A 14,385-nucleotide genomic window follows, 5' to 3' on the forward strand; every position below is an offset into this window, starting at 1 on the left:
TAACTGTTGGCTAATGCTAGGTATCCACTCTCATAACCACGTAATATATGTGTACTATTATTATGCCTCTGCCTCACTCCATAAAATGCTTTGCGTGCTGTGACAGTTTCCCATAAAGACAATGGCTGCCATTCCCCCCCCCCCCCCCCCAGCTTTTATTGTTAAATGGGAAGATATCTTCACTTGAATAGAAGTGTCTTAGTATTCTTGTTCCTTCATACCATGACTCTGAAAGGATAAGCCTTCAGTGTCTTAGAAGGTTTGCCTCTATTAGACTTGTGCATAGCATAGCTGTTCTAATTGTTTTGAACAACATAAATAAGTGGATTAGTAAAGAACGAGACTTTGATATTTAATTTGTGTTCACTTTGTTGATTTGAAAAGCAGAGCTTGTCTGAGGCGTCACTTGCGATGAATGCTTGTATTGTAGTCTCTGCATTGTTTTACAGATAAATAGTTTTGTTGACTGCTAAGACAAGATTTTGCACCTGTGGCAGTGTCATTTGTACATACTTTCCTTGATCCAGAAAATCTCCGTGAAAGTGCGTGTTTGATTGTACAGATGGGGCTGATCTCTTGCTTCTTGCAGACTATTCAGCAAGACGAAGGAAGCGAGATCGAAAGAAGAAAAGGCGAAGCAGTGTAAGTGTTTGGTCTTCTGATCTAGGCTCTTGACTTTTTTTCTGAACTGGTCTTCAACCTTCATGTTGATTTCTCTAGGCTGCTCCCACTACAGCAGTTTACCCAATTTACGGTGTAGCCAGCATCCCAAGTAGTCGGTGAGGATGCTGGAGTGATGTGGCTTTCTTTTCCAAGTGTATGTAGTGGTTTTGTAATGGTCAAGCGCCTGGCTGAAAGTGTGCCTGTACCTGTCTTACCTTTAAGTAGACAGGCACAGGCAGGCTTCAAGATGACATTAGGTTTCAAGATTATAACTCCTACAAGCAGCTGAGTGCCACGCCAAGGGACGTCTTCTCTCTCTATTAGAAAAGCAGTGCGCATCACTGGGATTTGGGCACCGTACCTAGTAGGGATATGAGGCAGATGGTCACCCATTAGACCACTGCTGTGCTGTGTTGTATTTTGTATCTTGTAAGCATACTACTATACTTTTTCACTTAGTGCGATTTACTAATGCAAATGTTGCTGCAGACACAAGTAGAGACACGCATCATCGAAGTTCCCACCGAGCTTTAATTAGCTAGGATACTTGTAACTTGCATGGTTGACTTAAACTGTAATGATGGCTAATTAGTGAGCACAATTTCACAATGTTTTCATAGAAGTGGAGCGCAGAAAGTGATGGAATTACACTTGACAATTGCTAGTCATTACCATTGGCAAAGTGCTTAGTAAGATTGTTTTCAAAAATTGGCCAGTGAAATTACTTTGTTGTGCCTCCTTTACTTGCCCAGAGTAAGTGCCACATGGCACTGTGCCCTTGACGCATTATGTGCGTGTGCAGGCCTCATCTGATTCAGAATCTGAGCGCCGTGAGAAGAAGAAATCGCGGAGATCACCGCAGCCACCACCTCCAGCCCCAGCTCAGCCTACGGCAGCTGCACCGGCTGCGGCAACAGCGGGCGGCCGTTCTCGGCGCAGCGGGAGTGCACGCGAGGAAGGCGAGTTGGACCAAAAAGTGAGTGATCAAGTGAGGTGAATGGGTTAGTCTCTCTTTGACCTTTACTCTCTTTTGATTCAAGGATAGCTAATGGTAAGCATTTGACCATGTCTTCAATTCTTGCACTTTGACTGGTTTTTATTTATTGAAAAGTATCTTGCAGGCCCGAAGGCATTGAGTAAGGGGGGTTAAAATGAAATCGCGAGTAAACATGTAAGGAACAGGGTTACAGTGCAAGGGAGTAATAACAACCAAGAAGAATACAATGCAACAAAATTAACAATGCAGTATGTTAGTGAAATTCAACAGCACATATCACAGCAGATTACAGCATGTTAAGGAGAAGAAAACGCAGCACGTTGTAAAAATAAACAAAGCTTGAAAGGTCAATGATAAAACAATCTTACGACGCTATTGAAAGGAAATGCACTTGAAGCTAGTGTTGAAACGTGTTAAAACCTAACCTAACATGTTGAAACTTCACATACCTAACCTAAAAGATTGAAAGGGTGCCTTCTAACTGCATACTAAGACGAGTAACATTCACATGAATGTTCAGTGGCTGACATGAAACCTTCTCGTTGCTAGAGGTCGCAGTGTTGAATTCACAAGGCACTGCCAGCAAGAGGTGTGCTCTGCTAATGAGTGTGTTCTACTAATGAAAGTTAATACGTAGTGCCAACGAGTGCAGTAGTAACAAAAGCTAGCAATTGTCACAGAGGGTAGTGCTGTGCTGATTTCAGCCATAGCTGGTGCTGGTGCTGTAAGTTGAGCTGGGGCGGCAGGTGCTGGTGGTGGTTGCTGATTTCTGTGTTTCTTTTCTCATGACGCTTCTTACAATGCATGCAATTACTTGCAGATCGAATACACTTGAACAAGCAAGCATAGACAGGTGTGTTTTCTATCAGTTAAGCATTCTGTTGTTCTGTGCAAAGATGTATGACCAAGTTTGATGTGTCTATAGAGTGACGTTTGGGACATGTCAGGGATGGTCGTACATTTTCGTGCCCTTTGCTTTTTGTTAGGATGCACAAAAAGGCCGCACACTCTGCTGTTCATGTTTCAATCACTGAGTACAGTGCATATTTGAAAGAGGTCATGGTTGACAGACATGCATGATAATGACTGGCGTGCCGAAAGATCTGTATGCTATGGACGAAGGACAGACGATGGGACACTTCATGGTTTATTCCCAAGGCACACGCACATGAATATACATACGTACATGTGATGTGGCACATCTAAAATTTGTGTGTTAAGGGCATGCCTGATGCTTGTGTTTCTCTTCGTAATTCCTCCTTGTTGTCCTAAGGATATTGACCGAGCAGGATGACAACATTCTAGTATGTATTTACCTAGTTACACTGGCAATTTCCTTACAGTATAACAGTTATATGTAACAGTGGCATAGCAGGGAGCTTATTTTTGGAGGGGGCACACCCTTCACCTAAAAGTAGGGGCAGGGCGCAGCATAGCCATGGTTGTTTTTGCACCAAAAAACCTGATTTACAGTCAACTGCCGATTTTTCGGACTCCCTAGGGACCGCGAAATCGTCCGAAAAATCGGGCAGTCCGAAAAAACAAATTCATGCTTTTTTATTCCGCTTAAGCGGTCAAATCGCCACAGCCACGTCCGAAATAGCTTTAATGCCTCCCAGTACAATTATCAGGCATTTTAGTGCGCGCCCAGGCTCTCGCAAATACATTCGGTACCTGCCGCGAACCCCGCTTAACTACGTACGTGCCAACCGCCACTTTTACATCTCGTGATGAGCGCCGCTGATAACAGCAAAGCGAGGAATAGATTACGGCTATCTCGCATGAAGCGTTTCTAAACGATGACGCGGAACACAAAGACTGTGGCGGAAGAGCGGACGACTCGTCCGGCATTCCCCGATGCGTGTGCGCACACACATCGCCGAATCGCCTCTGATACGCAGCATTTGCTGCCGTATCAAGCCGATCGTTTCTAGTTGTGTGCAGTACATCGCCAACTAAACTGACGCCTGTTGCTGTATCGTACGCACGCAATTATCATGAAAGGGTTCGTGATGCGCACTTAGTTCTTGACCGCACACGGGCGCGGCAATGGCGAGCTGGTTTCGTCCGCGAAGGCTACGCGTCTATGCGGCGCACTTAGCGGTCTCGCACAAAGAGGCAGCAGGAATGGCGGCGCGGCGCATTTGGGCTCTCGCCTATTAAATGCGTGCAGTACGCATGCAACTGCGCTAGGCCACGTGCACTACCGAGCAGTTAACTGAAGATGCTTATCGTAAGGGTTATCAGCGATTAAGTCGTACCGGCGCGTTTGCCAGCTGCCGCCATCGCGCCTCCGTGCATTTCCGCTGCTTATCCGTAACATCGCCGCACGGCGCCGCGATAGCGGCCCCTTTGAATTTCTGGTCTGCTTCACCCCATAACGCTTCGGCATTGCGGCAACGCTGACTTTCGGACTCTGCTACTGTCGCACACAGATCGACTCGCGTACGCGCTGGTTCAAACCTAAGAGATGATTGACGCGGCAGAGGTGAGGGCTCCAATTAATGCCTTTCGGACCCACAATTCGGGCAGAAAGTCCGAAAAATCGGACACCGAAGAGTTTCAGCGTCCGAAATTTCGGACGTTCTTATACATTGACGTCTATGGGGCTGGTGACGGTGCCGCGATAGTGTCCGAATTTTCGAGCATGTCCGGAAAATCGGGCGTCCGAAAAATCGGCAGTTGACTGTAACTAAGTTGGGGCTGGGCAGGCAGGTGTTGCTGAGTGTCGTTTTATGTACGGTACCTTATGTAGATGTAAATTTTGGGAGGGGCACATGCCCGGTGTGCCAGCCTCTGACTATGCCCCTGGTATGTACAAAATCTTGGCCAAAAGTAGCGTGCATGTGCTGAATCTTTTGCTGTACTTGGTGTGTGCACTGCATGGTGTGGAAACGATTCTCGATTTCGCATTGCAGCTGCCTTGTAAATCGCATTTGCTAGCAGTCACTTCAAGTTTGGCATGGAGTTTGGCATGGTGCCTAATATGGCATAACCATAATAATAGGCTGTGTTATGGGAAGCAGAGTAAACAGCCCATGCTTGCTGAAACAGTGCCTGAGAGCTTGCAGGTACTTCTGGTGAAAGTTCATGGCGAATGTACATTGTGCAAGAAAGCACAAGTGCTCCAAGCGCTTGTCCAGTTTCAATCCTATCCTTACCCTTCTTCAGGATCTCTACATTCATCACGAACAGAAAATGTCTTGCCCAAGTTGCCCTACTACAAGTGTCAATGTACTGAGCGCACAGGCTATCAGGCAGTTAATACATAGTCAATAAAAACAGCATTGTTCTCATTGGCTTGTCAGGAAATAACAGCTGTGGAATTCCTTTTGCTGTAAGAAAGGAACTGCAAAAATGAAAGAAGTTGCAGGGAGAGGAACACCTGCGATGGACACTGTCCAGTCTGGTCCTTTTCCTGCATTTTCTGTTCTTGTTCTTCTTCTTTAACGAGTATCTTATACAGTAGACTCTCGTTAAACGGAACCTGAAGGGACCAGGGAAATGTGTTCCATTTAACAGGAGTTCTGTTTACTGAGAGAGGAGCCGGGGTGCAGAACCCAAGTATGAAACCAATCATATTAGGGGCAGTTGCTCCATTTAAGAGATTTCCGTTTACTGAATGTTTACTGTACATCAAGCCAGCCAGCTCTCAGTTACACTGGATACCTACATTCCAGTGGTTTGACATGATGAAATAATGATCTCCTTAACTGAAGCTGTTTACAATGAGTCACAAAAATGAAATAGCACCATAGATTGGAGAAAAAACAAAAGATTTGTTGGTTCAGCTGAGATTCAAAGAATGTGGGAATAGGCCGTCTAGTGTGTGTGTGTGTGTGTGTGTGTGTGTGTGTGTGTGTGTGCGCGCGCGCGCGCGCGCTCGTGCTTGTGCGTATATACAGATATCAGTTTAAAAGAAGCATTGCCAGGGTGGCAGAGAGTATGGTTGAGTGACAAAATTTCCAAAATTTGTAGGTGTGTATCGTAGAGCACAGATTATCGGTAATGTACATTGGGAGAGGCCCTTGCCTTGAAGTAGAGTTAATTTAATACGGTTATGAAGAAACCTATTACACAGGTGCATCATTCTTACAGTCTTACTTCATAAAGAACATATAAAGAACTTAATATAAAGAACAGGCCAGTAATTAATTAAGTACTAAGGGCCCATAATAAAGTTTTTTACCTACCTACCTTGATTGTGACCATTTTTTTATTAATTCATATTGTCTCCATTGTGTCACGGGCAGCTTTTTTTGTGATATGGTACTCAGACTTGAATGTTCTTGCACAACAGTGGACCTCGGACAGCGATGTCAGCGAAGAGGAACTGGAAAAGAGGCGAAGGCAGTTACTCAAGCAGCTGGCACAGCATAATTAACATCCTATCACAAAATAAAGACGACCTTGGGGCTACAGCAGCCAGCAGGTGTCTGGCTTCTGTGAGGACCATGACTGTTTTCCCCCTACAGTTTCCGTGTTTGTTGTTCATTGAAATACGCCTGCCTTGATGGTCTCGTTGTTATGGTGCTCAACTGTTGATCCAAACGTCGCGGGATCGAATTCCGGCTGCATTTCGATGGAGGCGAAATGCTTGAAGCCTGTGTGCTTAGATTGAGGTGCATGTTAAAGAACATCAGATGGGACAAATTTCCGGAGCCCTCCACTATGGTGTCCCTCATAATTGTATCGTGGTTTTGGGACTTAAAAACCTCTACAATTATGTGGTTGAAATCATAGAGTGTTGTATGTCGTAAAATGTGCAGTTAAACCTCATTGTGACAAAGTCACGTCTTACGTGAACATATGTTCGTCACATGCCATATTTGTGATGAGCACATGAGTGCATGTGCCATGTGAAGTGATTGGTAGATTCTTTATAGCATCACACAAGGTTTTACACATTCTTCTTATTTATTTCATTATGATATACCGTAAAATCCCAAGCAAGCGACCCCCCTCCCCCTCTTATGGTTAAAGATAATCGGACAAGATTGGGAGGGGGGGGGCCCTTGCTCGATCGTGGACCAAATTCAAGATGGCAGCGGAACAGCCTCTAAGAAATATGCTCACCTGTGCTTCTAACGAAATACTTCATTGAATATGCATGCATTTACTGTTTTTACTGAACCAAAGGGGATCCTAGTGTGAAATTTCATGTGTTGTGACAAGGAGGAAAAGACGTTCTTTAAATGTTTCAACAATTTGTGACAACTCAGAACGCAACTGTTTGGCACCACACTGTAAAAGTGGCAAGAAATCGTGCACATATCTAAAGACTCCCAGAACTTGGGTTTCTATAGGAACAGCTGCTGCAGGATTCTGTAGTGGAGAACAGGTTGAAAAAAAAAATGTAGGGAGAGGGGGGGGGAGGCACTTGCTTGGGATTTTACGGTATTTATTGACTTCCACTTCAGGCAATATACGGGGGGGGGGGGGGGTACAGTAGTAAAAAAAGAAAGAATTGCAGATTACATACATGTGCGTGAATAAAAAGTGATTATTGCACCAACATTGAACAAAAATGCAAAGCACACTGCGACATTGCAAGAAGGAAAAATTATCACTGCCTTGGGATAATAAAAATTCATAATTCAAAGGCATGGAACAGGAATAGGTACAATAGAATGATAAAGGGACACAAAAATAGAGAGAATGTAATGCTTAAATGGAATTCTGTATTAATGGTAATTGTTACACGTATATTTTTGTACAGATGCATATCTCGGATATAACACAATTCAGTGACGGCGTTTTCGTCTCGATGTTTTTTGTTGTGCTGTTGTTTAACAATGCAACTATATAACAACTACTGGCCCAACTTTCCACCCTACATAAGAGCAACCGTGAGTGGTGAGGCCGTTTCTCGATTACATACGACACACAAACCGTTCACATTCCAACCTAGCTGTGCTCTTTTTAAGCATTTTATTGTGTAGGTTATGTCTGTGAGTAGCTCTCTTCAATGGTGGTTAGTCATTTGTTCCTAACTGGACAGGCCGAGAAGTCATTGCATGTGGAAAAGAGAACACCTTTCATGATGATGTTTGGAAGCTCAACACACACAAGATACACAAGAAAGGAGAACTAGACAAGACGAGTGCCCACTTCAAACTAAAGTTTATTTTCAGAAACCGGCCAGGTTTTATCATACGGCAAAAGGCAAAAAGCAACAATGAAAAGCATGCGTGTGCAACAACTAAACTGACAAACGATAAACAACTATTGCCTAAGGATAAAAAACCATAAAAAATTGGCCGCGTATCTGCGTGCTCCGCTGCCAATGCTGTGTAAAGACGTCAGAGGAGGCGCTGCGTTAGAGTCACTGGAATTTTTCTAGTGACTCTAAGCTGCGTCAGATATGGACGCCATCTGGCAATACATTGGGAAACATGAGCTTGTGCAGAGGGTTTCCTTCCTTCATGGCAGAGGGCATTCGTCGGCGCGCATAGCATGGCATTTTCAGCGCAGCCGCAGCTTAGAAACTAGGGTCTTTAGAATTATGTATCTATGTATTTTCTGTTAAAGGAACACACCACCTAATACTTACCTAGTGACGTTGCGCCTCAGATATGCGTAATATTTACTTTTTGATTTACAACGTTCACAAGTATGAACAGTCGTACCAGTTCAAGATAGGTGGGCGGTAAGCAAGTGGTTCAACTTTGTCCGGGTGGCCGAATCGGGTGACAGACAGACAAACAGAAAGACAGACAGACAGACCAAAATTTCTGCGTTTAAGTTCCCCAAGAAAAGCTATCGTCTTTAAAACAGAAGCTACTTTGCACATGAGGGTCACAACCTCCTTTGTGCTACTAGTACATCAGCGGTAGATAATTTCTAGAGAGAAACATCTTCGTACACTGGCAACTGGACAACTCCATCAAAAAAAAAAAAAAAAAAAAGATAGTGCTCTGTGGCACATTAGGACAGTGATACTTACACAATATTCTCCATGTTTCATTTTTGGGAAGCTGGAAAATTTTATATTAAATAAAGGTTGTTTATCTCGGAAGCCTAGAAAAAAAATAGAATCGATTCGCCATTGGCAGGCAAACCCCTTCTATTATAGATTGGCACTTAACTGCTTTAGCTGACCAATTTTGCAAAGGATGTGTTGAGTTTTGCACCACTTGCTTGTTTGCACTCTTCTGGGCCCGTCAAGCCATATAATTGCTATCACAATAAAATAATAAAAAATGTCCTAGCGCCTTCATATTTTGATATAAGATGGCTTATATTGCTCCTGGAAAAATGTCTTTCCAGCAATGCATTTGTGTTAGAAGTCAGGCCTACTTGAGGGCATCGGTGTAAGCTTGGTCTTTGTAAGCTGGCTTTCCCATATTGTGTGTTGCAGTGAAGCCTACTGGTGTTGCGAAACGGAGAATGCGGTCTTGTATGTGGGCTTGGCGAGCAAACTTCGTTTAACGTGTGCGTAGATGGCGGTGTCGCCGTCGATGTGTCTCTGTAGACTCTGCGCAGGTGTTTGAACGTTGATGGGCACTTTAGCAACCTGGTCTTTGATACCAAACTTGCCTCTGTCGTGTCACATCTGTGTCGTGTGCCAAACAGCTTCGCTGTTCACCCACCTTCACAGAGTGGAGTGGCTTCATTTTGTAGCGTTAGCTACACTGGCCTAGCCGAGTTAGTTTCGCGCGCCTCCTCAAGAGCCGTGCTTCGCATGTGCGAGGATCAGTGATGTCACACAGCTGGCGCACCTCGCGCGCACTCCGCCGCCGCCGCGCGCGACTCTCCGCCGCCGGTCTGCGCATTCCAGAGGAGTGACTTCGTAGCCAAGGTAGACGTACTGGCGCCGGCGCGCGCGCAGCGCTTCGCTTTCGCTGTGCAGTCGCCGTCTAACACTGCGCTGGAGCCGCTTGATAGCACCTCTGACTGGCGTTTTGCCAGTGTGGTTTAGCCATGGAGAAGGAGAGCGCAAATGCTGCCCAACGGCGCAGAAGAGCGGAGAAGCTTAACTCATCGGATCGCGAAGTAGTTGCCTGGCAAAATAAATATACATGTGTCACATAATATGCATACCGTGTGTGTGTCATTGGAGCAGCAGTAAGCATGATAATCAAGCTAATCCTAGACAATCAGGAAAGCTAAGAACAATCAGCTGAACCTTTGCTAACGCTACGTTATCCTGGCATAGCCGAGCTAAGCCACTGCAACATTTTTTTTTCAATGACTATGAGCTTCAAGATTGTCACGTGGCGCTCACTCCCGGGGTTTTTCCTTCCTCCGTGGGCAGATGTGACATCGTCGCAAGCCACCAACTTGACAATTCAAATCTTGTGTTTTACGTGCCAAAAACACGATATGAAATGCTCGAGTAGTTCTGCCAAGCTCTGCGGTACGCAGAGCGATACGTCGCGGTCGCGTATTGCCGTATTGCGAGGTCTCCTTCTGTCGCCAGGCTGTCATGCGCGGTGCCAGCGTGCAGTGACGTGAGCGTCGAACGGCGACCGGGCAACATAACGTGCGCGTCACGGTCTGCCGCACTGAATAAAGCGTTCGTCGTGGTTCGTTGATGCGGGATAACGAAGCTCGCGCAGACATCGTCAATTCTCGAATGCGGCGGCACTGTACTCGAGCCATCTACCGTGTTCGTGTATCGACGGGCCGTGCGTAACAGCGCGTAGGAAGTCGCGAGTTGTGTATGCACATCCAATGTTTCGTGTTCTACCGTCTTCCCAGATGCTTTCGAACATCGAGGAGATTACTACGTTATGATTGCCGCATACGGTAAGGACATTCCCACTACTGAGGACATTGCGGTGGTCACGTTGCAAAGGGTGAATGCTTGTTGCGAAGTGCGAACGGCACGCCGTCGCATGTCGTTACCGAACGAGCCTGTTGGGACTCGCATGCCGTCGCACGAGAGCTTTCTGGTAGTGGTTTGAAGAGGAAAAGGCGCCTAATTTCTGTTAGAAGCCTGTGGTGAATCTGGATGCTCGAAGCGTTCGGCAAGCACACCTCTTCTCCCACCGCTCTCTCCCCATGGGACGGCTGCTGGGAAGGAGGTGTGCAGCCTCCTTTCACCCCAGTGCTTGTGCAGTGTTGGCTTGTGACGCTGCAGACCACACGCATTTGACGGACGCTGCGCTGTGCTCTGGCAGTTCTGGGCACGGCGTAAGAAGCATGTTGCATATTACACCGTAGTTCTGGGCTGCAGGAATAAGAGTCTTCTTTCTGCCCTACAGTCACCATATATATATATATATATATATATATACAGACAAATAGGCAATTATGCAGGGTCGTCCGCAAAGACCTCAGAGGAGCTGATGTTTAATACATAATTTGGAAAATTATCGTGTTTAACGACGCCATGATTAGACGTCATAAAACGGAAATTTCCCGCGTGAAGCAGAGTAAACGTTCCAGTTTTGCCGGCTTGAATAATAATGAGGTGTTCACTTTAGATATCGTCGACCCTGTACGTGGACGTTCCTTTTCGTTTGAAATCCCAGAAAAGGCTCTTGCCGCTGGCCTGTCGCTCAGCTTTCGCAGAAAGATCTCGTTTTGTAGTTTTAAAATAGTTCTGTGTAATACTTTTGCTTGACTAGTTTGTTTGGAAAAACAGACAAGAAACACCGCTTGTCTTCGTTTATGAAAAACCTAGACGCTGCCAGTAAGGCTGCAAGACGAGTTTATCATTGGGTATTTCGTGTCTGTAGTATTTCCTCTCACTCCGCTAACCGCCCAAGCGTGTGGCTTCTGTGCGGCTTTATGTTTATACGCGTTACGAAGCCAGATGCTGCAGAAAACACTCACGCTTAGCATCTTTTGCACTCGGAAACGCAATTGTGTAGACGTTACTGTCCTTGAGCAATACCGCTGGCAACTGTAAAAAGCGCAGTCTTGCACTTCGTATCATATGCTCTCCTCATGTCAATATAACGTACCTGGTTTTGTCGTTTTACTTTACTTTTATTAATTATTGTGACGTCTCAAATACATCCGGGTGTACGTGAAAGCTGACCACTGCTATCACAGCTGCATGTAACTTCAATCACTCCTGCTTGACGCGGTGCACTTAAAACGGCTACTGCGCCTTAAAAACCAAATTCTTTATCTCTGAAGATTGACAGCACTTTCCTACCCTTTTATTTTACGTGAAACCTGCTGCTGCATTATGTATGAATTCGCGGTTTGTTAGGGTCATCATGACTCATCACATCTGCTATGGTCTCTTGATGATTGAGAGTCAGACATGTATGTTATCGCGTTTTAAAGCTGCAGTCGAGCTGGTGACAGAACAGGGATGTCTGTTCGACTCGTCATCATCATGCCCATCTTTACCCTCTAGTATCTGCAAGCTCACGAGCACTGGCAGCAGTACACACGTTGTTCGCTGAGCGGAAAGCTAGCGCATTCGTTAATCTGGCACTGGCGCAACTGCGCTAATGCGTTCCTTACTGTAACGTTGCCCTAAACACTTTGTTTTGTCGGTGCCCAGTCAACTGTGCGTTGACTAAAGTTACTGTTGACAGCATGGCGGTGTCTTCTCGCTCTGTTAAACGCGAATCACTTGCCCGTATCACTGCAGACGTCGGCGCCGTCAAAAGCACGGCACCGGTCCGTCAGGTCTCCAACCCCCTCTCCCGTTTCTTTCGCCCTCGCTCTAGTGATGTCACTAAATAAAGAAGGAGGGAGCAGTTGAGAGAAAGAGCAGCTCTTAAACCGGGCTCGTGGTAGCTCACAGAAAGGGGGAAGCTACAGCGCCAACTAGCGGAAGGTTCCAGCTTGTGACAGAGGAGGACGGCAGGCGTCGAGCTTCGAAGTGCCGTGCCACATTTGTGGAGAACTTGTTGCCCAGAGAGCTCCGAGGAGTCCGACAGTCACCTTCGACGTCAGTCCAGCAGCAACAAGAGACGAGAAGCAGCTGCGGTTCGGAGCCCTTGACAACGTAAGGACGCCCGAGTGGCTTTTGCTCGATCGCCGACGGCACTTTGCAGTGCTATCCACTCCCTTCCTAACTGCGCGCAATAAACGCTTCTGCCCATTGACGTGTGTGTGTGTATGTGCGTGCGCTTCAAAAATAACACAGCGCGGCAACGCTTCGGCGTAGACGCCGACTCTGCGGCGGGAACCCAAAATAGGAACAGCTCCAGACGCCGTCTGACGTGCAGCGACCCGCGATTGCGCCGCTGCTTGGGAAACGGACGCATCGAAACCTCGCAGACGATACGGTTTTCCGAGCTACACGTTGTCACCGACCACATCAGCAGTCGTGTTAGTTCAATTCTGTACCGAGTTGTACTGAGCCTTTACAGTGCCTCATGGGGACAGTTCGCGCTGAGCTGCAGCCATTATGACTGCCGTGCATTAATACGAGATCGTATCGCGCCGACGTGGTGGATTACGTTGACATCCACGCTTTTGGTGATCGCTTCACCGGGTGTGATCCCACAAACAAGAACACTGCTGTGCGTACCTCCGGTCGTCTTGATCTGTAATAACATATCTGTAGCCGATAATATGAGCTAGGGTAGCGGGAATACTACAGCCGCATAGGATAATACATAAAACGAATCGCATTGTAAAGGCAACGGAAGCACCGCCGCTATAGCAACTGAAAAAGAACAGGCGCTTGTTCGCGTCACACGTGCAACTTTTGCTGGGCTCTGCCGAAATATGCCAGGCTTTTCCCCGTGCGTCACGTTTTAGTATTTAATTACCGTTCCTCATATAGCGGCAATCACTGTTTTGCAAAAATAAATTCTATTAGGTCGCACATCTGAAAAGGTTGCTTCACCATACACAGTAGTGCGTAGCAGGAAAGTATCGGAGCACCGCGCTTCTTAGACGTGCTCGGCGTTCACGTACTTACGTTTGTTGATATGTCAGCATTGTCGATTTGTGAGAAGACATGTAGCCAGCTCAGGGACGTCAGACGGTAGGCATTACTTAAGAAATGCCTAAGCAGGTTAGGAAAGCGTAGGCCGAACGTGTAAAGACCGAGTGGGTTTGTGTAGGCTGCGAAGGGCGGGTGATGCGCCCAGTGTTGAACTTTTGTTAATTCTATAGAAGATATCTTTTAGAGATCCAGTTTATGGCGAAAACTCGCATGCGTTTGAGAATTCTGCTCAGATGATAAGGAAGTTAAGACGATTTACGCAGTCGGTAGGCAAGCGACTCGAATTGAAGATTTAACGTGCATTACATGAATTTAGTCGAGAACAAATGCGCAGAGATAACCTTTGGGATAGGGTAATGTGTGAGTCTAATGACTTTTTAAAATAAAAGGTGCGGAGAGTTTGCGGAGAAGTTGGCGTATACCTCCTAGTTCGCTTGAAAATAAAAGCGAAAAAACCCCACAACGCTTTCTCTAGCTGCCGGAAGTTACCGTCGATTACTTAACCTCCAGCACGCGAGACAAAAAGAAGTTAGCAGGCGCCGAAAACTGTCGGAAAACCATGATGCGCGTCTCTGTCGTCAAGTGGTTAGAAACTGGATTTGTTCCAGAAACACTATTGTGAAATCGAACAAACGAACACAAATACGACTTGTCATATATCTCGCAGGTCCTGAAATATGACAGTGTCACTAATCGGGTAGCGAGCTCACTTTTTAAGGGCAAGACACGCTACATGTGGCTTATGCCAGGCAATTTGGGATCGGTATGTATGGCTAGGTAAGCTTTTGTCTTGACAAGTAGAAAGTTCCAGCTTCCAATAGTGCCGATGAACGTCAAGCTCTAAGCACTAGAACGC

General features: G+C 46.1%; 2 protein-coding genes across 3 annotated transcripts in view; both read left to right on the forward strand.

Moving 5' to 3' along the window:
* Positions 1 to 6,081, forward strand: part of LOC119387551 (pre-mRNA-processing factor 40 homolog B) — a gene marked incomplete in the record, with an annotated part of 39,793 nt that extends 33,712 nt beyond the window's left edge. The window contains 3 exon segments of the mRNA XM_049413540.1: positions 590 to 642; positions 1,466 to 1,639; positions 5,961 to 6,081. Of these exon segments, the coding sequence (XP_049269497.1) occupies positions 590 to 642; positions 1,466 to 1,639; positions 5,961 to 6,044 (311 nt within the window).
* Positions 6,082 to 12,426: 6,345 nt separating this feature from the next.
* The window catches only part of LOC119387555 (actin-binding Rho-activating protein), a 75,540-nt gene continuing 73,581 nt past the window's right edge, over positions 12,427 to 14,385 (forward strand). The window contains exon 1 of one of the 2 annotated variants that reach the window (XM_049413544.1): positions 12,427 to 12,578. The gene's annotated coding sequence lies outside the window, so the exon portion shown is untranslated. The remainder of the gene's footprint in view (positions 12,579 to 14,385) is intronic. The other variant, XM_049413543.1, reaches the window with a different exon arrangement.

This window comes from Rhipicephalus sanguineus, chromosome 3 (assembly GCF_013339695.2).
Source record: "Rhipicephalus sanguineus isolate Rsan-2018 chromosome 3, BIME_Rsan_1.4, whole genome shotgun sequence".
NCBI classification, from domain to species: Eukaryota; Metazoa; Arthropoda; class Arachnida; order Ixodida; family Ixodidae; genus Rhipicephalus; species Rhipicephalus sanguineus.